This window comes from Bos grunniens, chromosome 15, assembly GCF_055505025.1.
Source record: "Bos grunniens cultivar Pamir isolate PY7600 chromosome 15, Bosgru_T2T1.0, whole genome shotgun sequence".
Taxonomy (NCBI): domain Eukaryota; kingdom Metazoa; phylum Chordata; class Mammalia; order Artiodactyla; family Bovidae; genus Bos; species Bos grunniens.
The window spans coordinates 74,887,417-74,914,744 of NC_141179.1; the positions used below are offsets into that span (position 1 = coordinate 74,887,417).

Below are 27,328 nucleotides of genomic sequence, written 5' to 3' on the forward strand. Positions count from 1 at the left end.
CCAGATGCAGATAACAGCGCGCAGTGGGAGCCAGCGCCACGGGTTCCCATCCCTTGGCACGTGGTCTGACCCAGTGGCTGCCTGGAAGGACTGGGGGCTCGGGTGTTCCTTCTCCTCTCCGGATGATGGGCTGTAGCAGCAGCGCCCCGTGGAGCCAGTGCAGGAGTCGGTCCACACGGCTGCTCAGGCGTCCCAGCGAGCCAGGCCTGTCCCTGTCTGGGACATGGGCAAAATCGAATCTTGCTAGAGCGGTTCTGGATCAGCATTCATTTGTACTGGGTCTACACTAAAGCTTTACAATAGCTAGATCCATTTTGCCAAAACTGAGCTTTTTTTTTTGGAATGTAATTGCTCTACAGTGTTGTGATACTTTACAGTGTTGTGTTAGTTTCTGCTATACCACAACATGAACCAGCCATACACACACACACACACACACACACACCCTCCTAAGAGCCTCCCTCCCACCCACCCCGTCCCACCCCTCTGGGTCCTCATGGAGCAAGAAGCTGAGCTCCCTGTGCTATTCAGCAGCTTCCTGCAGAAAGCTGAGCTTTTTGAAAACCAGAAGCTGTCTGGGACTTGCAGTGACTTCTCTATTTAGGGTCTGAAGAAGCTGGTAACTGGAAGCTGTCTGTGAGCCTTGTGTGTTACATCCGAGTGGGGGACAGTTCTCCCCGGAGTGCCTTTCTTGGGCCTGGCCGCCCTGCAGGTCAATAGAATGCGGACTGTTGAAAGGACATCTGTCTGTCCTTTTCCTTCCTTTTATTCACATGAAGCGTTGCCTTTATAGAGACTGTTGTCTCGAGACAAGAGAACGGGGTGGAATGGAAGGACCCACTGGTGAGGGAATGACTCGTTCTGTGAGGGTCCCTGCCCACCAGGTTCAGTCAGGAGACCCAAGGAAGACTGGGGTTGGAGGGAGTCGTCCTCCCTAGAGCATGACCTCCCTGGGGTCCTCGCCACATCGCTTCAGGCTCCTGGTCTCCAGCCTGTAGGAGCCCTGAATCCTCTGTTAGGCCTATGCTGTCTCCAGCCTGCACTGATTTGCACCCAGACTCGCGGGGCCTGGAGAGAGGCTAGTTCTCAAGTGCTGCGCTGTGCACGAGCTGCTGAAAGCAGACCCCAAGCAGCGGGCCCGAGCCCACGGAGGTGCTGAGAGAAGCTGCCATGAGGTTTGACCTCTCGGAGCTTTCCTAAAGCACCCAGTCCCCATCGGAGAGTAAGTCAAACAAATATTAAGGGAAGGAAATCGAATATGTCTGCTGAACTTTGAAATAACATCTGATGGTTTAAAAAAAAAAAAAGAAAAGCACCCAGTTGGGAATTACAATAGAGTGACACTTTTTCCTTCCCCACTGAGCAGAGTAAAACAGCAGGCCCAGAATTTGTTTGCCTAGCCGTTAATGAAACAGTAAATGGAGGACTCGGGCCCCTTATCCCGAAGAGGAGGGCGGTGCTGCCCACTGGCACGTCCGACCACCGAAGGGCGTCTCCTCGCAGTCTCCCATCCCACAGAGGTGATTTCGCGGTTGTCCGTGGAGCTTTGTGCCGGTGAGGGAAGAGCTCGCTGACCTGCCCACTCCCTGCCCTCTGTGCCCCCCGCGCGCCCCCCCAACCCCCACCTCACCATCTTTTCTGTCCGCAGCACTGGCAGGCCCACCTGGCTCTGCAGTTCTCTGCCTCAAAAACGAATGCTTGTAATGTGGAATCGTTATTTTAAAGAGGTGTTGGTCCACTTGATGGTTTAAAGAATCCTTTCCCTCCCCTTATTCTAAAGGAGATAACTGTCATGATATTCCAGCCCTGAGAGGATCCATATGTTTGCGGGTTATTGTTCCAAAACCTGCCTGTTGTTTCTTTGGGATTGATTACAGACCTTGGCTGCCCCAGGAATCCAGAGCTTCAGAATTTGGTTTATGATTTGGGGATAGGGGGAATTTGTCTTGCATGGGCTGCTTCTCTGCCTTGATTTTGATGGAGATGCTTAGAGGAGGTGTGTGGGCAGGACTTGGCATGGGACCAGGGGAAATGAAACCCACCACAGCTCTCTCAGGAGGGCAGTGCCCGCAGCCTCCGAGCAGGATTCTGTGGTGTGGTTCCTGAGTGTGAAGCTACACCATTCATCGCCAGTTATAAAGCTGCTTGCAAAGTCAGGACTTGGAAACAGTGGTTGGTGGGTGTCATTGCATTAGACAGAGCAATTCCTGGTTTTGAAAGAATAGAAAGAAAGAAAACTTTAAAGGAATGGAATACTCCCCTAATCTTAAACATGTCACACCTGGGAGAAGGAATCTCAAGAAAGCAAGGTGGCCAGTGGGTGTGATATATACAGGTCACTTCTCAGATCAGATTTATTTCTCGGTGCTCCAGAACTGGTGTGTACGGTTCACGTATGGTTCACACACGTATAATCGTGATTATAACTGCTACTGTCTGTTGGCTGCTTTAGAGTAAGAGTTGGCAGCCTTTAAAAGTAAGATTTCTAGGATCCCATCTAGACCTTTGGGTTGGGCTGTAGATTTGAGAAGTGGGGCAGAGGTCCTGATCACATGTGGACACTACCCCTAGAGAAGGAAGGAAGGGGCTAACTTCTTATAACCAAGGTCACTAATTACATCCACAATATAGATCTGGGGCTGGACTGACAAATTTCCCTTGAGCACGGCCCAACCAGACAGGCCTGTCCGCCTGCTTTGCTGGTGTCTGCCTAGAGCTTGACACATAGCGGGTGCTCAGGAAATACTTATTGACCGAGTGGACTTAATGTGATTGGACATTGAATTTTCTTTTATATAGTTTCTGTGAGTGAAATTATAAGGTGTTTTTCAAAGTTAAGTGATTCCATATTTTGTATTCAGGGGGAGATATCTGGTCTTCTCTGTGTTAACCTGCTAAATAGCAAAGAGTAAAACTTTGTACTAATTATTTATCTGATTGAGGGAAGTGGAGATCTCAGCTGAACTTCGTAATTTAATAACTTTCTTTTCCTTTCTCCCCTTAAAATTCATGAAGCTTTTTCCTTCTTCCCGCTTTACCACCCCCGACTTAACTCTTTTTTTTGTTGTTTTTTGTACTTTTTCCTGCATGCTTACCTTATTTCATCTTCAGTTTTTTAATGTATATGTCATTAGTTTTTCTAAATAGTAAGCTCCTTAGTAGCAAGATATATGCGTTATTTTTGTATTCACTCTTTGAAGTGTAATTCAGTCCCTAAAAATAGTTGGGGGCAGCTGATTTTTGCCCAAAGGTGCAAATGCAATTTGGTGGAGGAAAGACAGCTCTGTTACGTGATGCTGGACAAACTAGTCATCCGTAGGTAAGACTTTAACCTTGACCTAAGCCTCACATGAAATTAAAAGACGCTTACTCCTCGGAACGAAAGTTATGACCAACCTAGATAGCATTTTCAAAAGCAGAGACATTACTTTGCCAACAAAGGTCCATCTAGTCAAGGCTATGGTTTTTCTAGTAGTCATGTATGGATGTGAGAGTTGGACTATGAAGAAAGCTAAGCACCAAAGAATTGATGCCTTTGAACTGTGGTGTTGGAGAAGACTCCTGAGAGTCCCTTGGACTGCAAGGAGATCCAACCAGTCCATTCTAAAGGAGATCAGTCCTGGGTGTTCTTTGGAAGAAATGATGCTAAAGCTGAAACTCCAGTACTTTCTTTGGCTACCTCATGCAAAGAGTTGACTCATTGGAAAAGACCCTGATGCTGGGAGGGATTGGGGGCAGGAGGAGAAGGGGATGATAGAGGATGAGATGGCTGGATGGCATCACTGACTGGATGGACATGAGTCTGAGTGAACTCCGGGAGATGGTGATGGACAGGGAGGCCTGGTGTGCTGCGATTCATGGGGTCGCAAAGAGTCGGACATGATTGAGCGACTGAACTGAAGCCTCACACCTTATAGAAAAATTAACTGGAAGTGAATCATGGACTTAAATGTAAAACATAAAATTATGTAATGTTCGGGAAAAAAGTTGAGAAAAATCTTTAGGATCTAGGACTAAACAAAGAGAAACATGATTCATAAAAGGAAGAGTTGGTAAATTAGACCTCATCAGATTTTAAAACTTTTGGGCTATGAAAGGCCTTGTGAAGAGGATTAAAAGAGAAGCTGCAGATTGAGACAAAATATTTGCAAATGATATATCTAACAAAAGACTAAGCATCTAGGATATATAACTCTCAAAATTCAGTAGAAGAATTCAGTAGATTAACAGTAGAAGACGAACAGTCCAGGTGGAAAATGGACAAAGGACAGGAGCAGTGATTTCACTGAAGAGGATATGCAGATAGCAAATAAGCCCATGAAAAGAGGTTTGGCATCCTTAACCATTAAGGAAATGCAGATTAAAATGAGAATTATGTAACACCTATCAGAATGGCTAAAATTTTGTTTTAAATAGTGACTACAGATAAAGATGCAGAGAAACCTATTGAAGACGCTGAGAAACTGGATCTCTCGTACATTACTGGTATGAATGTAAAATGGTACAGCCACTGGAAAAATAATTTGTTCCACTTCTTATAAAACCAAGCATGCAACTACCATACGACTCTGCAGTTGCACTCTTGGGCATTTATCCCAGAGGCAGTAAAATTTATGCCTACAGAGTGGGCACAATGAATCTTCATCATAACTTCATTTGTAGTGCCAAAAAATGAATCAGCCCAGGTATCTTTCATGAATGAATGGTAAACCAACTGTGGTACACCCACACCGTGGCATACCACTCACCAGTGAGAAGGCACAAACCGCTGACATGGTACATCCACACCGTGGCATACCACTCACCAGTGAGAAGGCACAAACCGCTGACATGGTACATCCACACTGTGGCATACCACTCACCAGTGAAAAGGCACAAACCGCTGACATGGTACATCCACACTGTGGCATACCACTCACCGATGAAAAGGCACAAACTGCTGACATGGTACACCCACACCGTGGCATACCACTCACCAGTGAAAAGGCACAAACCGCTGACATGGTACATCCACACTGTGGCATACCACTCACCGATGAAAAGGCACAAACTGCTGACATGGTACACCCACACCGTGGCATACCACTCACCAGTGAAAAGGCACAAACCGCTGACATGGTACATCCACACCGTGGCATACCACTCACCAGTGAAAAGGCACAAACCGCTGACACACAGCCACTTAATCCCGAAAGGGCATATGCTGTGTGGCTCCACTGATACACAGCCTTCTTGAAATTATGAAATTGTAGAGACAGAGAACAGATTAGCAATTGTCAGAGGGAATCTGGATGGGGAGGATCTATAAAAGGTCAATAGGAGGGACCCTCGGTGATGGCAGTGCTCTGTATCCTGACTGTATCAGTGTCAATATCATGTGGTTAAGTCACACTGTAGTTTTGCAAGATGTTACCATTGGGGGAAACTAGGGAAAGATCCAGAGAAGGCAATGGCACCCCACTCCAGTACTCTTGCCTGGAAAATCCCATGGGCGGAGGAGCCTGGTAGGCTGCAGTCCATGGGGTCGCTAAGAGTCAGACACAACTGAGCGACTTCACCCCCACTTTTCACTTTCATGCATTGGAGAAGGAAATGGCAACCCACTCCAGTGTTCTTGCCTGGAGAATCCCAGGGACGGGGGAGCCTGATGGGCTGCCGTCTATGGGGTCACACAGAGTCGGACACGACTGAAGCAACTTAGCAGCAGCAGCAGCAGGGAAAGATCATACAGGATCTCTCTGCATTATTTCTTACAGCTACTTTTGAATCTACAGTTATCTCAAAACAAAATGTTGAATTAAAAAATCGTGAAAACTCAGTAAGTATCCAAGGGTTAAATGTGTAAATGAATTAATAAATAGGAACACTCAAATCTCTTCATCCCTATACTATGACTTGACTTTGCTGTGGGATTGCCTTTCTAGCACTTCATAGCAGGATTAATATCTCTAAGATGGGTGGAATACCATCTTACAATTCTTGAATTTTTAAAGAAAAGCTGTTGAGGGCATCATCTGTTTTGATGGTTTGGACTTTATTCTAGTTTTTGCCTTTTGTAGTAAACTGTCCCAAATCATTTTGGGGGATGTAGATGGGGTCGAAATAAATAAGGAATTTAAAAGAGTTCTTCGGCTTCTTGATTCTCCACCAAGATATTACGGAGTTTAGGCACATAAGGAGGGGACTATGGTGGATTAAAGAATCAGTTCAGAACCACATTTATACTTCAGAGTCAGCCAGGATTATAGTTTGTGGTCAATGCCGTTTCCTTCCTTTGCACAAGAAGAAGACAACAAGCCTGGCCAGTTCCACCGTGTCTTCTGTGACAGGAGAGTGATCTGAGTCCCCAGGGCAGTGGCTTGAAGTCACGAGAGTTTCTTTCTCTTGCTGGATGGAGCTGGTGTCTTTAGTCCCCAGTCAGTCAAAGCAAGCCTCACCAAGATCAACTTGAAATTTTGAAGGCTGGGTAATGGTTATTTACATTAGAAATAGAAGCTGGAGTGTCTGTTTATACCTCTTACAGGATTTAAAGAGAATAGCCATTTGGCTTATGATCATTGTTCTCCTTTTAGCTTCATTCAGTAATCCCCTGGGACTAGACTTAGAAACAGTATGACCCCCACTGGAGTTGAGGTTATGGAAATAAAAATGATTTCACGTTTAGTAGGTCTTAAGGAGCGCAAAATTTGAAAGCCCATGACCCAACGCTGACCCATGTCTTCCTCCTCCCATCCCCTCAAACTCACGTCACATCTCCCCTGCCTTTCTGTATTCTTTCTCAAGAGATTCATTGCCTCATGAAAAATACGCATTAAGTTTAATCTTCCGTTCAGCTGCTCTTTGCTTGTCCTTCCCTCCCGGCCCCAGAGTCTCTGGGTCCCAGGGTTCCAGTAGGTGCTCAGGGGTCCTGCGTGGCATCTCACTCACTTGCTCTGCAGGCTCATGCGAGTTCCTTCTCTCAGTGGGTGAGCCTCTGGCTTTCTCTGCTGAATGGAAACCGCGTTTGCGACGAGCCTCAGGCTATCAGAAGACAGCGCTGAGGGGAGCAGAAGGTCTTGTTGTTTTCCCCGCCACCTCTCTCTCCCTGTTCTGTTCCCTCCCTGCTCATTCCGCATGCATGTGGGACCCGTGACCATCTCTGCCCCCAGCTGAGCACATTGACACTGGTGTGACCTCAGACGCTGTCACCTGGCTTCCTTGACAAGTGAGGGTCTGAGCTGGGGAAGAGGAGGTGCTTTTTAGAACCACGAGAGCAGGCGACCACAAGACTTTAAGAGCAGAGGCCGGACGGGAAGTTAGGTGGGACCATGTGGTGTGACCTCGGGACCGCCGCCTCCTCTCCAGCCCTCATTTCCCATCTGTCCAGGGAGGGGATACCGGACCAAGTGACCTCTGCCGTCCTGGTGACCCGCGAGTTAGTGTGGACGGGGCTCCACAGCTTAGACTGCTGGAGCATGAGTCTCTCCTTAGCATCCACCAAAGGCCTGTGGGCCCTCCGTCCGGGGAGAGAGTGACTGTTGGAGCCCCCTCCTCAGTGTGTATGCATGAGACTCACTCAGTCACGTCTGACTCTTTGCAACCCTGTGAACCGTGTGTGTGTGTGTGTGTGTGTGTGTGTGTGTGTGTGTGTGTGTATCACTCAGTCGTGTCCGACTCTTTGCGACGCTATGGACTGTAGCCCACCAGGCTCCTCTGTCCATGGGATTCTCCAGGCAACGATACTGGAGTGGGTTGCTGTTTCCTCCTCTGCCTCTCCAGTGATGCCCTCCTAACAGTGGTAGTGGTGAAAGGTTTACTGGCACACAGTCCTCTTACCAGCTGTGGCCAGCCCTGGTCTGTCTCCTTAGCTTCGCCACTGCCCCAGGCCTGATGGAAGGGCTTGAGAGGAATGGTGATCATGTACCCCAGTGCCAGAGCACTGCGTCCAGCCAGACTGGGGTGAATAGGGCTGCTGCCAAAACCCAGAAGCCTCATGGTGCTGCTCTTGCTTTGGCTTATTTTAAGCAGAACCCCACCTTGGGTTGGAAAGGTCTCTGGGGCAGACTGAAGTGATCTGTCTAATAACAGGTAAAGCTTAATACACAACGCAGCATGTACATGAGTTTGTCAAAACCCATCAGCATTAGGGCACTCCAGATGACAGCTTCAGGGCTCACCGGCTCTAGGTGCCCAGCATGAACATTTAATGGTGTTGGTGATGGACAGGGAGGCCTGGCGTGCTGTGATTCATGGGGTCGCAAAGAGTCGGACACAACTGAGCGACTGAACTGAACCGAACAACCACCCTTGACGAAAAGTACCATCCACCATTGTAATTAAAAGCATGAACTGAAAACAAGGCCAGTCAGTCCCTCCATTCCACTTCATCTCAGGAAATTCCAAATATAAAAGGTGAGCTTTGTTCCCAGAGGGCCGAGAGTGAGTCCAATAACCAGCTCCTCTGTGGAAACCAGCTAGAAATTGGAACCCCGGCAACCTCCCCCTCTCCCACCTGGGGAGCACGCAAGACAAGCCCGACGGGAAGGATGGCCACTAACTCCGAGGTGTTCGCACGTCGGGTTCCTCGCAGCGCTGCCCTGACTCGCCTGTGCACGTGGCCACAGGGTGTGGGCTGGGTCATAGCGTTCTGTTCCGCTTTGCTGGTCAGGGACTGACACAATCAAGGGGATGTGTGCAAGGAGAGGAATGAATCCTAGCCCCGCTTGGGGTACCTTGGGCCCACCGTCCCCCATTTCCCTCACCACTTCTTAGTCCGTCTCTTGGTTCACGAGTCCCAGTACACGTGGCGTTCTTCTCACGCAGTGGCAGTATCCCTGTGGAGCTCTGCCTTTGAAAGTGTGATGACTGCAGCGGCCACTTCAGAGAGTCCCTTTCCCCCTGGAGCTAACCCGTGAGCTCCTCATCAGACATCCCAGATGGGCGCCACCTGTTGTTATACCTTCCCCACCCCCCCACCCCCCGACCCCTGGGCTGTTTCCTGAATCTGACTGTGGTTAGCACACACCCTGAGTTTAAAATGCACTCGCTTAGCTGGCTTAGAATATAGTGCATTATCCTCTTTTCAGGAACATTTGTTGGGTACCTGTATGTGTATGGCATTTTAAAAACAAAGTTAAATAATGCAGACCAGCAACTGATCACTGTTGCTGAATTAGTTTCCTTGGAAATAGGTTAGTGGGAAAGAAGATATAAGAATTTAGGCCTGAAAGTGCATTAGAGGTCATTTAATCCAACCCCTCATTTTGCAGAGGGCAGAAAGGAATCAGGACAACTTGAATAGGTCTGGGGCACAACTCATCCATGGCAGAACTGTTCCTAGGTATACACTAACCATGTCCTGCGGTGCGTTTTCTATAGGCAGTAGTCAGGGCTGCCTCCTTTGCCTTTTCAACAAAGGTAGAAGATCTTAGTTTTATCCTCTAGGAGTGGGAAGCCACAAAAGACCTCAGGAAGCTTACAAAAGAAAAAAAATATATAAGTAGGTAACTCTGAAAACAGACACATGAGCACAGCTGGCAGTCCAGAGAGGAGAGGAGATTTCCATAATCCAGGTAAGAAGTGGTTGGGACCAAGATTATAAAAATTGGAACGGAAGGACATAGGATGGCATTCTGTTGTTACCATCTTTGTTGGAATAGTGATATTGAAAGTAAAAAGTGAAAGTGAAGTCGCTCAGTCGTGTCTGACTCTTTGCGACCCCATGGACTGCAGCCTACCAGGCTCCTCTGTCCATGGGATTTTCCAGGCAAGAGTACTGGAGTGGGTTGCCATTGCCTTCTCCAGGAGATCTCTCCAACCCAGGGATTGAACCCGGGTCTCCCGCATTGTAGGCAGACGCTTTACTGTCTGAGCCACCAGGGAAGCCCTCTTTGTTGGAAGAGCGATATGGAATAGGCCTCAAATGTAAGGACTGTTTGGATTTCCCTAGTGGCTCAGATGGTAAAGAATCTGTCTGCAGTGCACAAGACCCAGGTTCAATCCCTAGGTCGGAAAGATCCCCTGGAGAAGGAAATGGCAACCCACTCCAGTATTCTTGCCTGGGGAATCCCATGGACAGTGGAGCCTGGAAGACTGCAGTCTGTGAGTCGCAAAGAGTAACACACGACTGAGCAACACACACACACACACACATGCACGCACGCACGCACACACACACACGCATGCACGCACAAGGACTGTTCAGATTACTGCCAAGCCCCTGATCAAGGTGTGGGGTTTGTTTTAACAGACATGGGCCTCTGTCTTCAAAGATGTGTGCAATTTAAAATAGATGACACTTTATACAAAAGATGTTGATAGGACAGGCAAGCAGTTGAATGATGGCTTTGTGACTTGAACATATTAATAGCTCTGGGAGCACTATTACTCCAGCTATCGGGATGTAATGTGAAGTTTCAAATGCCTGCACTACAATATATAAAGGCATCTGTTAGTAATGACAAAAGGCTGACCCCAGAGCATTTCCCCGAAGTAAAAAGAAAAAAAGTGGAATTAGGGCGGGAGGTGGGGAGCGATGAGGGAAAGGGGGTCGAAGTCGGGTTCCCGCTCTCTGGCTGGGAAAATGCTTTACTGTATACCTAATCGGGCTTCGTACTACACCCGGGCTCTGGGAGAGAGGGCCCGTCCCCTTCCGTTCCGCTCCGTTTTGATCCTGCAGTCAGCTGCAGAGTTATAGATGAAGTGACAAGGATGGTATCTTGATTGCATCCAGCTGCCTGGAGTAAGTCAAGGGCAGAGAGGCCCCGCCTGAGGAGCCGCGCTTGCCGAAGCCTCCAAAGGCGTCTGAGAGCCAGGACACCGTGGTGCTTTCAGAGCGGTGACATTCAGCGTTCTGTGACCCAGTGTCACCAAATTAAGTGTCCCCAGAGAGAAGCCTGGTAAGTGGCTTGAGCTCACAGGAAGAGAACTGAAATCAAAACAGCCTTTGACCCTAAAACTGAGCCTGTGTTGTTATCATTGCTGTCAACTAGGGGCTTGAAAAGAAGAACCCCTTGGGAAGGTGATTTCACCTTCCTTCACATGGATTAGAGAGCCGTGCTGTGCTGTGCTTAATCGCTCAGTCGTGTCCAACTCTTGCGACCCCATGGACTGTAGCCTGCCAGCCTCCTCTCTCCATGGGGATTCTCCAGGCAAGAATGCTGGAGTGGGTAGCCTTTCCCTTCTCCAGGGGATCTTCCCAACCCAAGGATCAAACCCAGGTCTCCTGAATTGCAGGCTGATTCTTTACCATCCAAGCCACCAGGGAAGCCCAGGAATACCAGAGTGGGTAGCCTGTCCCTTCCCCAGGAGGTCTTCCCAACCCAGGAATTGAACCGGGGTCTCCTGCATTGCAGTTGGATTCTTTACCAACTGAGCTACCAGAAAGCCCCAGATTAGAGAGTTGACTCAAATACATGTGGGTGGGGGGAGATGGGATTCAGCTTCTATCCAGCAGAGGTGCCAACTGAATGGATGCCCCCCACCCTGCCCCTTCTCCTCTACCTTGCCTGTTGCTGGTGCTGAGTGCAGTTGCTTGTGCTCGTAGCCCTCCAGAAACCTCTTTCATCCCATTGAGACGAATTGATGATGGTGGTTGTGATGTGGCTTGAACAGGCAGGTGCTTGGTGCCAAGCAGAGAAACCTGGCTGTGCACTTTGGTGGGGTCTACCCCAGTCTGCAGGCCAGATAGAAGTTAGGACCCACAGCCTGTGTTGTGGCTCCATAATAGTATTATATTAATCTGCTGAAATACAAACCCCAGAGTAGAGAGAACACAGCCGCAGCATTATACATCTGAGGAAATGTTTGACACTGATTCATTTGTCTGCAGCTATTATGATGACGCCTGTGGCCGATTAGCTCAGTTGATTACAACATGGTGTTCATGAGGCCAAGGCTGTGGGTTGGAGGCCTGTTAGGTGAGCTGGTTCCACACAAAGGAAACCTCTTTCCGCCATTCCAGACCACGTTCAAGATCCCAGTCAGACATCCCATGAAAGCAGATAGACGATCACAAAGACTGGGCAAGAGAGTGTAATGACTCAGCAAATGTCCCTTACCTGCTCCTGGAAAAGCGATTTAAAACACGTGCTTTAGCGATGGTGAGTTGTTACTGTGGTCTTCTCACACAAAGGCTATCACGTTATTACGAACGATGACTGGTGATCAGTACTGTTGCAGGCCTCCTTTCTGAATGAAGAAGTGTACTAGCTCTGGCTGTGAAGAAAACAGGAAGGGGCTTTGGTCCCCTTCTTTCCTGCTCAGCTTTTTCCTGCTGAGGTTTTGCCTGTCCGTCCGTGCCTTCAGCAGGTGTGCGTGGAAGGCTGTCATGCGCTCTGTACTTGGAATGCCACCGTGAACCTCTGTCCTCATGGAGTTTAAACTCTGCAGGAGGAAAAGAGATAATAAAAAAAATAGATGATAAATAACCAGTGCAGTTTCATGAAATGGAAGTTTGATGCAGAAGAGCATGGAGTGAGGGGTCTAATGAAGAATGGCTGGTCTGGGATGGCGTTTACCTTGGATGGGAGGGTCTGGAAAGGCCTGTCAGAGTAGGTGATAGTTAACTAGAGACGTGACTGATGGGCAGGAACCAGCCTTTTGAAGAGCTAGGGGAACAGCCCATCTGAGAAATAGCAGGTGCAGAGGCCTTAAGGTCTAGTCACGGTTGAAGGACAGGGAAGCCCCTGACTCGTCGAGAACGTGGTAAGAGAGAGGCTGGAGGGAGGAAGGCTGTTTAGAACATGCGGAGGAGTTAGCGTATTATTCTTAAGAGGAAGCCATCTTTTGTTTTGTTTTATGGGTGGAGCATTTTTTAACGCTCTTGTCGAAGGGGATGTTATGGATTGAACATGCCTAAAAAAGGTATTCCCTTTACCTTTCACCAAAAGTCTTCCCTGGTGGCTCAGACAGTAAAGCATCTGCCTACACTGTGGGAGACCCAGGTTCAATCCCTGGGTGGGGAAGATCCTCTGGAGAAAACAGTGGCACCCCACTCCAGTACTCTTGCCTGGAAAACCCCATGGACGGAGGAGCCTGGTAGGCTGCAGTCCAGGGGGTCGCTAAGAGTTGGACATGACTGAGCAACTTCACTTCTTCACTTCAAAAAGCTGAAATCCTAATCCTTAGTAACCTTACTGGAAATAGGGTCTTTTCAGAGGTAATCAAGTTAAAGTGAGATTGTTAGGGTGGGCCCTAATCCAGTTTATCTGGAATCCTTATAAAAAGGAGAAATTCGGACACAGAGGCACACACTCAGAGAAGAAGTCCCTGTGAAGACAGAGGTTTGGAGTGGTGCGTCTACAAGCCAAGGAATGCCGGAGATTGACAGCCACCCGCCAGGAGCCGGGGGGAGGCAGGCAGGATCCTTTCCCCGGGTGAGATGGCCCCACCAGCACTTTGACTTCTGATTTCTAGATTTCTGTTGTTTTAAGCCACCCACTTTATGTTTTAAAGCAGCCCTGTGCTCGGTTGCTCAGTCATGTCTGACTCTTTGCGACCCCAAGGACTGTAGCTCACCAGGCTCCTCTGTCCATGGATTTTTCCAGGCAAGAATACTGGAGTGGGTTGCCATTTCCTACTTCAGGGGATCTTCCTGACTCAGGAATCAAACCTGCATCTCTTGCGTCTCCTGCATTGGCAGGTGGATTCTTTACCACTGTACCACCTGAAAGGTGTGGGCAGGCGGGGGGTCCTAGCATGCTGACTTTGGGAAAGCAGTGACGCATCCTCCCTGGTGGGGCAAGCCTCTGGGTGCTGTAGCATGCATGACCATAAGACTTAGATACATGTGGGTAGATAGATAATGAATATATATATAAATTAATAGGATGGCACCGCTGGTTGAATTACCCTGTAAAGCATACCCTACTCTTCTTTTAGAAATAGTCCTTTTGGGGAGGCTCTGTAAATGATGGTTTGGAAGGGCGGGGGTGGAAGCACACAGACTGGAAGCCTGCTGCAGTGACCCGGGAATCCACAGTGACCCGGGAATGACGGTGGTTTGAGCTGGGGACAGTGTAGCAGAAGCAGTAGGAGGGCGTCAGAAGTAGAGTCAGCAGCAGCTGCTAGAGGACTGGGTGTGGAGAGAGAGGAAAGAAGGAGGAAAGGCTGGCCCAGATAGTTTACTGAGGCAGGAAAGACTGAGAGGATGGCTTTTCCCAGGCTGTGGAATCAAGAGTCATGCTTCGGACATATTAAGTCTGAGGTGCCTGTTGTTAATCCAGCTGAAGGTATTAAGTAAGTAGTTGGTTGTATCAGAAACATTCAGGGCCAGACCTGCATTTAGAGGTCTTCAGAGTCTAGATGGTATTTAAAAAGACTGAAGCTAGATGTTGCTTGTGGGGAGAGTTTAAGAGGAAACTCTCCGGGACTAGGCCCTCAGGAACTCCACTGTGTAGAGGTCTGGGCGAGGATGAGGACTCCGTGGTGCTGAGCAGAGGCTCCAGGACAGCTGGTAAATTGTCAGTATTCACTAATGGTTAGTAGTTTAAAGGCTAAGGAAATTGTATGGAAATACATGGAGGAAAGTACTGGATGTACCCCACCCTTGTATACCAATTCTGTTTAACAAAACTATATCTCAGAGCCTTTCCAAATGTGGAAATAAAATTTTTGTTTTCAGTAAAATCAGGCAACATCTCTATGCCTAAGGCTTCCAAAAGATCGTAAAAAATGTCTTTGTGCTCCAGATAGGTTTTTTTTCTTTTTCAGAAGCAGAGACTTTGTAAGTTTCCACAATCATCAAAATTTACCATAAATCATGGTTTCATTTATACTTCATTTGTGCGTTCATTAAGAGTGGAACCTATTTCACTAATCGCCTGTTGAGAGATTACATACCTTGGCGCAATTCAAGAAACTGTTAGTCTACATTACTTGAAATTTCCAAATACAAACCCGAAAGTTTTAGAGGAAATTAGAATCAACATTTATCTTTGAATGTTGGCAGAAGAACTAGCACCTGTTGGATCGAATTTCTTCAGAAGCCCATTCTGCTCTTAGTTTGTGAAGATTTGAATGCAGGGATTCTGTCATTTAAAGAGCTGAGCACTGTACTTGCTTATTGTCTGAACTGGGGATTGATTGCTGATGTGTTTCTGTCCTCAGGTCTGGCGAGAATTTCCTGACCGGTTGGTGGGTTACCCGGGTCGCCTGCATCTCTGGGACCATGAGATGAATAAGTGGAAGTATGAGTCTGAGTGGACCAATGAGGTGTCCATGGTGCTCACGGGGGCAGCCTTTTACCACAAGGTAAGGTGGGGACGAGCCTGAAGCAAGTGGGGCCGAGCTGACGAACATGAGAGCATGATACTCATTTTGTTTCGCCGAAACTAAATTTCGCCAAGTTTAGGGAAAATGTTCTGTTCAGAGAGCTTAGGAAGGCCATGCTGTGTGATTTAAAAAAAATAATAAAGTTATTTTTCTAATTATTAAAGTATTACATGCTCAAATATGGAACAAATTTATTGTATAAGAAAAATCACTTAAAGTTCTATCATAGGATTGCTGCTGCTACTGCTGCTAAGTCGCTTCAGTCGTGTCCAACTCTGTGCGACCCCATAGACAGCAGCCCACCAGACTCCCCTGTCCCTGGGATTCTCCAGGCAAGAACACTGGAGTGGGTTGCCATTTCCTTCTCCAATGCATGAAAGGAAAAGTGAAAGTGAAGTCGCTCAGTCGTGTCCGACTCTTAGCGACCCCATGGACTGCAGCCTACCAGGCTCCTCTATCCATGGGATTTTCCAGGCAAGAGTACTGGAGTGGGGTGCCATTGCCTTCTTGATCATAGAACTAATGGTAGAGAAACTACTGGGTTGGCCAAAAAGTCCATTCATATTTTTCTGTAAATCTTATGGAAAATAATGAATGAACTTTTTGGCCAACACAGTATTATTATTTAGGTGTTTTTTCCAATTTGTCTTTTTTATTTATTGATTCACACATACAGTCATAAATATTCTCATTAGCTTTTTTGCATGTATTATGAGTTTTTTCCTTATGTCATTAACATTTCTTTATAAACAACCTCTACTTAACATAATTGCTAATATACCATTATATTAATATTCCATAGATCATATACAGCTGTTTCTCTGTTATTGGATATTTCAGTTCAGTTCAGTCGCTCAGTTGTGTCTGACTCTTTGTGACTCCATGAATCACAGCGTGCCAGGCCTCCCTGTCCATCACCAACTCCCAGATATTTAGGTTATATCTAATTTTTTTTTGCTAGATAATGCTTTGTATCAAATCCTTAAATAATGATCAGTATCCATTTTCATAACTGCCTATACTTATGATCTTTATGATAGATTCCTAGAAGAATTATAAACATTTTGGGGAGGCTTTGTTGTATATATTTGTAGGTTCTCAGTATCGTTTGTGCCAGTTTACATTCTCACCATACTCTTTCTTGCATGAAATACATTTTTTAAAAAAATCAAACTTAGCTATTTTGCTAAGTGAAAATTGATTTTATTGATTTCACTTTGATCACGTGGGGTTTGCGATTCCTTTTGTGTATTTAGCCTTTTGTATTCCTTCTGAGAATTGTTGCTTTATGTTTTTGACTCTTTTTTATTAAAGGGAGAGATTGAAGGGTATACATTGGGCTTTAGAATATTATGTTTGGTGGTGGAGTGCTCCCTGGGAGTGTGTGGCTTAATTGAACAGTAATGACTCGTCATTTGTCAGCAGTGGCATAAGGAATTGATGTCAGGAGAAAGATGGGTTCAGCCCAGTGCAGTTAAGTTGACTTCACTGTATTTATATCGGCTGCATGTTGTGATCTCAGCACTGCTGCCCTCATATTTTTCAGGGCTCTCGATCCAGAAATGAGTTTTTTTTCCTTAGCAAAGCATAAATAAATATATAAGGTTTATAATTCTTGGGGCTATGATAGACTGATAAATGCCTTTTTGGCAGATGTATTTCTGTATTTACCACAAATTTCTGTATTATTTCATACATGTAGGTTATGGTAGTTTTGGAATTGCCTCATTTTTGTTTTACTTTAACAAAGAACATGTCTGCAATGTCAGTCCACCATCAATATATCTCTGTTGCTATCTGCAGTCCATGGGAAGAAGATGAAAAACGGCGGAGCACTGTGACTCAGAGGGAAGGATTCAGTAAAGCTCAGTATGTAGTGTGTCTCTGAACGATGTTTATTAAACACATCTGTTAATCAGTCCAAAGGGCCTGCATCTTACAGGGACTTCATACTGTACCGTATGTTCCTCTGCTTACAATAGGTGATTTTTTAAAGAATGACAGTGTTAAAGACAGTTGGTCACCTGACCAAAAGCATTCTAATACTTCCCTTGGCCTTTGTATTGATCCAACATTGTGACTCATCTTATGAGGGAAAGCTTGTCCCCCTGTCATGGCTCAGTTGCTCTTTGTATATCAGCCATAGGGAACTGCTATTTGAATATGTCTCCTCTTTTGTCTCACCTGGCAGTATTTTAATTACCTGTATACCTACAAGATGCCTGGGGACATCAAGAACTGGGTGGATGCTCATATGAACTGTGAAGACATTGCCATGAATTTCCTGGTGGCTAACGTCACAGGGAAAGCTGTCATCAAGGTAGGAGGCATCTATGGCCAGCTCTGGGGCACATCTTGGGCACCTTTCTGAGTCTCCAAAGTGTTCATAGCTATAAATGAAACTTGGAATAGATGAACTTTCAGCTGCCTTTTAGCTTTAATATTCTATGATGGATATTTCACATTGTGAAATTGAAGCTCAACGTATTTTCTTTTGTTATATAAAATTTCTTTAGTTATAGTTTTTTAAGTACCAGGATCAGAAAGTAAGTCTATAATGGTTAATCTACAAATTGTGTTTGTTTCAAAAATGTAATTTTATTCTCAACACTGATTTGGAATCTAGTTCTTGTAAAGAATGCAATTATGTCTTTCTTAAGGTAGCTGATTTTTTTAAAATAAATGTTGAAAAGATAGTATACTTTGTCCAATTATACTGGTAGTTGTCCTAAACACTGTTTTAAGACAGTGATTATCAATTTTTAAAAGAACCTTTCCCATAGCATATTAAAAGCAGAGAGTATGTAAAGATCATGTGGGGATCTTTGTTTCTATAATAGATGTCTATTCCTAAAATGTAGGTCTTGCCCAAATCAGGGCCCTATAAATGTAGAAAAAGTATACTTCTTTATATCAGTGGAGTCATCTTGACCTTTTTTTCTTTCTGGATTAGATTCCACATGTAAAAATGGCCAATGCTTCTAGGCCAGAATCCTATACTGGAAGCTTATATTGGAAACGTGGTATGACATTCCAGAATGATTGCTCATGCTATTAATATTAATTGATGAGAGAAGCCAGATTAAAGCAGTGACTGAGAACAGAGGAAAAGTCACTGTCCAGACTTGATCCAGTCTTTACACTATCCCTCGGCTCTCTAAATAGCTCAGTGAACAGCTCACTGCAGGGACAATTAAAGAATGTAAATTGCAAGACGAGTTTTAAAAGAACTCCTCTTATCTCCAAATTCATTTTTTGACATTCTTCAAGACATTCTTTAGCTGTGCCTTTACTCTGGACAGTAATTCCTCGAGTCTGTATACTTCTTAGCCGAGTCTCAGCTTAGCCGGGTCTTAGCTTTCTTCCCCGCCCACCCTCTACTGTTTACTTATCTTCGCTGGGTTACGATAGCAGCCTTCCCTGAGTTTGCTAGAAAAATATTCGAAGTTTGAGGTGTGGGGAAGGTGGTGGGGAGAGTCAGGGAAAAGGATTCAGAGGGCAAAGGACCCCTGGATTTTTTTCCTGACTTAAAGGGGTTGCAAAATAACCTGACATCTTCAAGAGTATGGTGCCGCCCGTAGCTTTTGCCATTAGCTGGAAGGAGAAAGAGCGCCTGTTGGAACTAAGGTTACGGTGAAAGTTATGGGAAGCTGTATTTCATCGCCCTTATGGCTGCAAGAACAAATGGTGTTTATACAAGGACCTTGGCAGTGAGAAAACAGTCATTAAACAGGAATTAAGGAGCTTGTCATCACCACTTCTTTTCAGTTACAGAAGGCAAAAGCCCTCCAAGCCTCTTTTATTGGGCCCTTGTGAGTTCTGCCTTGGCCGAGCCAGACAGAATTGAACGGAGGAGCGGTGAGGGGTGTGTGTGTGCGCCTGGAGAGGGAGCAGGCATCTCAGCTTACAGAACAGAAGCATGCAGAGTGGCATCACAAGCATGGTTTTATTGTCCTTAGCACTGACCGCCGGGTATATTTTTGTGCTCCTCTGGTAGGTAACACCACGAAAGAAATTCAAGTGTCCTGAATGCACAGCCATTGATGGGCTTTCGCTCGACCAGACGCACATGGTGGAGAGGTGAGTGGGCCTCTAGACAAAAGTCTGCCCTGGCCTCTGATCCCCATTTCCTGCTTTGGGCCTGTTTATGGGACTTTGTTGCAGATATAAGGACAGCAGCTGGTAGCCATAGTCACCTCCTTTTGCACGTGGGAATTGGGTTAGTTCAAGCCCAGGTCACCCAAAGAATTAATTTGGAATGCTATTCACTCAATTTGTAATGGCTGGAAGGGTCTTAAAAATATAGCTGGCCTTAAGCTCCAGAAGCCAGATTCTCCATGTGGACTAAGCAGTTAACCATCCACAGTCACTCAAGTGGAAGTGAGCTAATTCCAAGGAAATCCTGGGTTGTTTTTCAGGGTAGTATCTCTGTGCTACAGTAAAAGTTCGATTAGAGACAATTATTAAACCAAACCCACCAGAGGCCAGATTACCTTTGTGGACACACTAAAACACCTACCAAGAGCAGAATTGAAAGCACAGCTCTTTACATTTCAGAGAGCGAAGCAGGGCTGCTCTGAAATACCTGCTTTATATTGATTCGGTCACTTAGCCAATGAGCACCCATTTCTGTGGATGTAATACAGGGCCTTGTAGGTGAGCATGAAGGAAGTGGGAGATGTCTGTCTGCCCTCAAGACCGTCTCACTTGTGTCCCAAAGGCCCCAAGCTTCAAATCTCCTGAATCAAACCTAATTCTTCCAAAAGGCAGCCTCTTACATAAGACAGCGAGCTCTGGCAACCAATGGCATTTTTGTCAAGGGACCAGAATGCATTCAGAGAATGTTGTGATAGCTGTCAGAGTGAGATATCTAGTTCGGGTCTCCCTGGGTCTCATGCGTCTGCGTGCAGCACTCATTTCTGAACCCTACCAGCTGCATCAGGGTCCTTCAAGCCTGGAGGACGTTGTACAGGGGGCTGTTTCAGTTGGCCTGGACCCTTCTATAATGCTTTACTCCTTCTTACACATTCTCTCTAAATAATCTCTTTCATATGTAAATATCTTACCCAAATGACTTGACTTTTACCAACTGTCAATATGAAATTATAGACATTATCGATATTATTATATATCACAATATATATTATATATATTATCACAATATATATATATAATTATATATCACAATAATATTGATACAATTATCGATATTATTGTGACTTTGAAATATCTGTCACTGGTATCAAGTAATCACCTAGTCAAGGACAGTGACATTCCTGACACAGCTCATTTGGAAGAGACCCCAATTATAGTTCTGTGGCTGCTGCTGCTAAGTCGCTTCAGTTGTGTCCGACTCTATGCAACCCCATAGACAGCAGCCCACCAGGCTCCCCTGTCCCTGGGATTCTCCAGGGAAGAACACTGGAGTGGGTTGCCATTTCCTCCTCCAATGCGTGAAAGTGAAGTCGCTCAGTCGTGTCCGACTCTTCGCGACCCCATGGACTGCAGCCTACCAGGCTTCTCTGTCCATGGGATTTTCCAGGCAAGAGTACTGGAGTGGGGTGCCATGTTAGAGCACATGAAATTGTTACTTAAACCTACCCCCATTCTGTGTTGAGAATTTCATAGCATTAAGCAATTAGTTTGATTGGGCTGAGTTACATGGTGGGGTTTTATGGTCTAAGAAGAATTGTATTTAGAAAATTTCACCCAATACTGGCCTTAAAGTTCATGCTAAAGCTGAAAAACTGAGATAACAAATGCAATGAGAAAGATTTAAGTTAGGTATAATTATTATTTAACACTGAAGTAAGTAACTAAGGGAAGTGTGGAAGCTTCCTCTCGGGAAAAGGGTTTTGAAAATAGACTAGGCACTGCCCAGATGTTGGTAGGCTTGATTTTATCAGATTTTTATAATTAACAACAGTAGATAACACACATGTGTATGTGTGTATCGAACCTAATCCGAAGCTATATGTGATAAGTCAAAGGAAGGCTCAGAATGTTGTAACTGGTCAGAGGAAAGAAAAGTGACTTCTTACTAGGTTAGTCATTATGAATGATTTTGTAAGAGGTGGCACTTGAAGTGAGCCTTCCAAGATTGCTAGGATTCCAGCTCCAGGCAGGAAGAGGAGATCCTCGGCAGGGGAAACCGGATGGTCCAAGGTGCATTTGGCAAGCAGTCAAGATAGCCAGTTTTGTTAGAGCAGAACATCCTGGCCTGTCAGTGCCAAAGGGCTTTTTTCTCTAGGTAAGCCATGGAAGGTTTTTGAATAGGGAAGTAGTTTGATTAGAGTATTGTTTTAAGATTGATTTGGAAGGAGTACATAGAATGAAATAAGGGTGAGATTGAAGAAAGAAGAACAGTTAGAAGGCTTGAACTAAGTTGAGTGTGGAGAGGAAGGGTTGAAGTAAATTACACGGTTTTTTCCTTTTTTCTCCCAAAGGAGACTGTGCTAGCATTTGATGTCCAGCTGAATGGTGTGGGGAGGTCTTGGAGGAGTTGACTGAGATAGGAAGAATGGTAGTACCTTTAACGGTGGAAATAATATGATTAGGAGGGATGCTAAGTAGGGGAGGGGAGGACATGGATGTTGTAGCTTTCACAGTGTAATTAATGAGGCCAGGAGATTTTAATGGTGTGTCAAGTTGGAGAGCAATAAGGCAGGTGCGTTTGCGCTCTTACCCTCTGTATATGCAGATATAGATATAGAGCAAGCAGTTGGAAATATAGAACGAGGACTTAAGAAAAAGATTAAAACAAAGATGGAGATTTGGAAGGCATCCGTCCAGAGATGACAACTGATTGAAGAAAAGCTATGGGTAGAATCTTGAGAAATTCAGACAGTTAGGAGACAGAGTAATTGAAAAGAGAGAAGCAGGCACTAGAGAGAGGCCAGGAGAGAACCAGGGTCTCCAGTGCCAGCAGCATTGGAGACTTTGGAAAAAGTAATGCGTAGGGTGAGGGGCTGAAGGGCGGTAGCATGGGAGCTGACAGTGAGGACGCAGGGTCAGTGACAGCAGGCTCCCCTTTGGAGAAATGCGATGGAGAACAGAAGGAAATCGGTCTTGAATTAATTGGAAACTGCGAGCAAAACTATTTGGATTAAGGTTAAATGACTGAATTATTAAATAAGACACTTAGGTTGGGTGGGAGGGGGGTATGATTTAAGCCCTACTGGATAGGCCAAGAGATGGAGTTACAACTGCAGAATTGTTCACTTGTTTCGAAATAGTTCCCTTTGCGGAATCTGCATTTTTGCACAAAACGGTGAGAAGAGTTAACCGCTCTGTACGTTCTGATCTTGTGTTGAGTTGTGTGCTTCAGTAAGCTTATTTATTCTTATGTTTGGGGTCTGGGATCAGAAATCTCAGCTGTGGAGGAGAGTACTTTAACTGCCCTTCCTCCATTTCCAGGTCCTGCTATTAGTTAATTTAAGAAAAAGAAGATTTTGTAACTTCTTTTTGCCCAGTAGCTTTACCCACGTCGAGACAATATGGCAGACAAACAATGCCGATTTAAGAAACAAACGTTGTATTTTGATTCAGGTCAGTCTTTGTTCAAATTATGAATTAGCCATTTATTAGCTGTCTGACTTAAGGAAATTGACTTACCTTATCCTGAACTTCCAATCATTTCATCTCTGAAAATAGATACATTAACTGTCATATTACTGTATCCATTCAGGAATTCAACAAATATTTATTGAGCATTTTTGTATCAGTGCTAGGAAAGTCTGTACCCTGGGGCCTGGCAAGGTTAGTTCACTTCCCAATTTCCCCAGCACTGACCCTCAAGCTCCTTGTTACTTTAGGTAATAGTATGAGTTTGAAAGGAAAACAGAAAGCCATTAGTCTTTTCTCCCCAGCCCTTGCAGCACTTCAGAGATAGACATTGGCTGTTCTTAGCCTATCTGTTGGTTAGAAAACCAAGCTAGGGGAACAGTTACTGACACAGTAGCTGGACCCCCAAGAGAACAACTCAGGTAGACCCACCAGCAACCAGCCTGACTCATAATCTACCCTAACTTGTTCCCCACCCCAGGTCCCCTGCATGAAATGACGGTAGGAGACACTGTCGGTACCTGGCAGTCGAGGACTTGTACCATTCAGCATGGCAGTCGCTTCTCCAGGGTGGGCTGCGTGGAGAGAAAGGAGGACTCAGTAGCCTAGGTCAGCCAGGGGCAGCTGTCAGCAAGCCGAGCTGGCCTGAGCCCCAGCGGCCTCTCGCCTGTGGCCCGGCCCGGCCGGCCGGTCTAGTTACAGAGGAGATGTTGTCCTCGGTGCTCCCCAGGAGCCCGTAGAGCCACCAGCCCCTGCCAGGAGCCGTGAGTCTTCTTTCATCCATCCTCGCTGGCACCCTATGCTGGGCACGGCTGGGCTTTGCTGGCCGGAGTCCACAAGCAGAATCACTGGAAACTACAAGAATCTGTCCGTGTTTACAGGCAGAACAACTGTCAAAAGTGAGACCTTGGGGAGATTTGACTTAGTCTGCCGCTGTCTTGACCCCATAATTTAAGGTGAGAAGAGCTGTTGGCCGGTGCTTGCTTCCTATCATTTTATTAAAACCTCTCTCAGTCTTTTCCCCAGTCTCCTGTCATTTTGGAACCTGAGACTGCGACCTCCTGGGTCTCGAAAGACTGCCAACAGGAGGGGAGCTCAGTGATCTGTGGGCCATTGTAGAATGTGATAGAAAGACCCAGGCCTCTCTTAGCAACACAAGCCTGGGTTTGAACCCAGCTCCACCACCTTCCGGCTCAGGGTCCTTGGGAGAGTCCCTTAGCCTCTCTCAGCCCAAATCTCTCAAACCACACAAACCTTCGGGCTTATGGAGGGGGATACTTAAAGGAATCACTGGGTCGTGGATGTAAATTAGCTGGCACTTAATAGGAAATGGCAACCCATTCCAGTACTCTTGCCTGGAGAATTCCAAGTTCAGAGGAGCCAGAAGCCTGAAGGGCTACAGTCCATGGGATTGCAAAGAGTCGGATACGACTGTGCCACCAGCTTTCACTTTTTCAGTAGGTGCTTAACAGTTGTTAATTTCCAGCTTCTCTCTTTGGACCCTAGAATAATGATAATAAATAAATGTGTCTCCTCTCATAGTGAAGACTTCAGCCTCAGCAACCAGAGTGCCTGGATTTGGCTCTGCCCTTTCCGGTTATTTGGCTTTGGTCCTGTCTCTGAGTCTCCCTGTGGTGTGCCTCTGTCTCCCCAGTGTGCCGTGGGAAGGATAGGAGGCCTGCCTCGTGAGCTTGTTGTGAGGGGAGACGTGAGTAACTAGTGCACGCCAAGCACTTTTAACACAGCCCGGAACATAGCGTAAATGGTAGGTGCCGCTGCTCTGTGGCTGTGGGCACAGTGATGTTATTAGCTGGAAGAGCTCACAGTGAGATGGTAACACCTTCTGAGCAGCAGAATAAGTGCAAGAAAAGAATTGACAATAACTGGCTTCTTTATTAATTGGTTTCTTGCTGAAGCTCAAAGGACTCAAATAAAAGCTGTGGACTGAAATAGCTTGAAGCAAGGCTTATAGTCTCTCCGAGAACAGAAGAGCCTTGCTGTCTGTGTCTTGAAATTTGGCCCTTCCCCGGGAACCGGTTCTCAGGTGCCATGGGCCTGACTGAGGAGAGAGAATACTGACCTCGCTGAAATCCATCCTTGAGGTCCCCTTAACTTCAAAAGCGGTCTTTGCGGGCTCGTTTTCCCCCTTTGGTCTGACGCCGAAATGTCCTCATCACCCGCTGTCACACTCAGTTGGCCTGATTGACCAGAGCCCTTTCCTGCCCGTGTGTCTGAGCCGCTCCCCTCTGAGGGGGCTGCTCACGAGGTGGGGGTGAGGGGCTGCACCTTCCCCTCACCCTGTGGTGCTAAGTTGCTTGTTGCTGTTGATTCTAACACGAGAACAGCTACAATTATGAAAGCTGTCCAGTGTGAACTTCAGCTCTCACAGAGGAGCTTATGGAAGTGGACTGATAATTCCCAGAGATTGCCACTCTCAGCCCTCGATAGATGTTGGTTGAATGCCTGAAGTGTTGTTTGAAATTGAGGTTCACGGCCCCCGTTGTCTCCTCTGCCTTCCATCGCCCCACATGTAAGAGCCTTCCTTCTCCCTTTTAAGCTCAAGCGAGCTGAAGCCAAGATCCAACCCTTTGCCTCCTCCCTTTGCCTTCTCTTCAGCTGGCAGGGATGGGGTTAAGGCTTGTTGGCAACTAATCCACCTAGGTTAGAGGCCTGCTTGTAAGGAGCTGGAGGAATGACTGGAATTTGAGGGGGAGGGGAACGATACTCTGACCTCTGCAGGCCCATGGCCTTCGAACAGCTCAAACAGCATCCCTGGTTCCCTTTCTCCCTCTGAACTAATAGAGTACCCCCGATCACTTTGTTCCTCCACAGCCTCCCAGCCGTGGGAAGAACCCGGGAGCATGCTGGGGAACCTTGCGTTTCTCTGGCCAGTGTTGAATACGATATATTTTTGCTCTCAGCTCTCAGCCTCTTGAACGTTTTCTTTGTTCCCCACCCCTGTCCCTCTCATCTGCCCCACTGCCCTCCCCAATTCCCCAGGTCCGAGTGCATCAACAAGTTTGCTTCCGTCTTTGGGACAATGCCTCTTAAGGTGGTGGAGCACCGAGCCGACCCTGTCCTATACAAGGACGACTTCCCTGAGAAACTGAAGAGCTTCCCCAACATCGGCAGCTTATGAAGCAGGCCGCTGGTGGAGGTCTCAACACGAATGCCGGACAGAGGAAGAGAACTCGGCCCCCCAGCCCTCTGACCCCCGGATTTCAGAGTGGAAGACTGGCACCTCCTCGCCTGAAGAGCAGAGGCCCCAGGAGGACATCTGAGCACCTCTGGCATCCTCTGATGCTCTTAATGGGTTTTCTGAAAACTCTAGGTGGAAGCCTGTGGCAGGCTCCAGGGGAAGGCCAGATCAGGCTTTCTTTGTCTCCAGCTCCAGTACAATGATCTGAGAGGAACTGTCCCTGGCTCTAAGACTGCTGAGAAACCTCCAGCAGATCTGTGATATCATGTAAGAGCTACCTGACTCACTTTTTGTTATTTCACATCAGTGGGTTCTTCAGAGGAAGAGCCACACCCAGAATTTGGTGCACGATCCAAGCATCTTAGTGGCATTTGATGCCTTGGGAGCACCAGCTGCTGAGTTGGGACCCATAAATTCCATGAAACTCTGGTTTGGCTTTTGGATATGATTAAACTTATTTTTTATTCCGTTTCATACTACGTCTTAAATATTGACTGTGGAACTTCATGCGTATGTAACTTGCATCTTCTGACCTCAACTGCAGCCTCCTTCCCAGGTCTGGGAAGACAGTCGGCTGGGAGGCGTGTCTGGTGCCATGTGTATCCAGCAGAGAAGAACCTCCAACTACAAATATTCTTAGTGTCCCCAGACCTACAAAGGAGTCTCTGTGCTTGCTGATTAGATCTAGATATCCTTGGGGGAAAGCAGAGGGCCTCTCACAGCCATACGCTGAGTCGCTCTGCTGGTACCACATTGTAAAATTGAGCGAGTTGTGACCCTCGTCCCAAGGGGATGCCAAAATTTCCCTCATTCTTTTGGTATAAACCTAACGTTAGCCAGGGAGGCTCTGGCTAATGTTAAATGCTGCTATAACAACTGCTTTGCAATAGTTGCCGGTATATTTAAATCGTTACATTTCAGCATTTAGTAATACTGCACATGTGTGAATTATACCTCTTTAAGCTCAGTTGATGAACAAATCTACTCTGGCAAATGTTAGATGTTAAGGATTCGAAACAGATTTATCTGACTCTAATATTAAGATTAGCCACAGTTTGGGCTTTAGCCATAACATATGTCCCCAGAACACAAAATACATAACAATTTGCTTGGAATATGGATATAATTACTGAAACTTAGTTGTGTGCCCGGTCCAAGTCACTAAACCACCACTCATTGTTCTGTTGAGTGACACGGAGGTGAGCTGGTCTCATGCTGGTGTTTTCATACTTGCAGTTTTAAAAGAATCACTTCAAATGTGTTCCCATGGACTTTGAGAGGCCAAAGAAAATTTTCAGAAGTAGCACAATTGAA

The 27,328-nt window shown here is 46.3% G+C and overlaps 1 protein-coding gene across 17 annotated transcripts in view; it reads left to right on the plus strand.

The window, feature by feature from the left end:
- EXT2 (exostosin glycosyltransferase 2) overlaps nucleotides 1-26,488 on the plus strand; it is a 149,420-nt gene extending 122,932 nt beyond the window's left edge. For 11 of the 17 annotated variants that reach the window (XM_086341228.1, XM_086341229.1, XM_086341220.1 and 8 more), the window contains 4 exons: nucleotides 15,088-15,231; nucleotides 17,444-17,572; nucleotides 19,250-19,332; nucleotides 25,816-26,488. In XM_086341228.1, the coding sequence (XP_086197354.1) occupies nucleotides 15,088-15,231; nucleotides 17,444-17,572; nucleotides 19,250-19,332; nucleotides 25,816-25,954 (495 nt within the window). In that variant the 3' untranslated portion in view covers nucleotides 25,955-26,488. Of the gene's footprint in view, nucleotides 1-15,087; nucleotides 15,232-17,055; nucleotides 17,122-17,443; nucleotides 17,573-19,249; nucleotides 19,333-23,296; nucleotides 23,836-25,815 lie in introns of those variants that run through there. The other 6 variants (XR_015142331.1, XR_015142332.1, XR_015142334.1 and 3 more) reach the window with 3 other exon arrangements.
- Nucleotides 26,489-27,328: the final 840 nt, after the last annotated feature.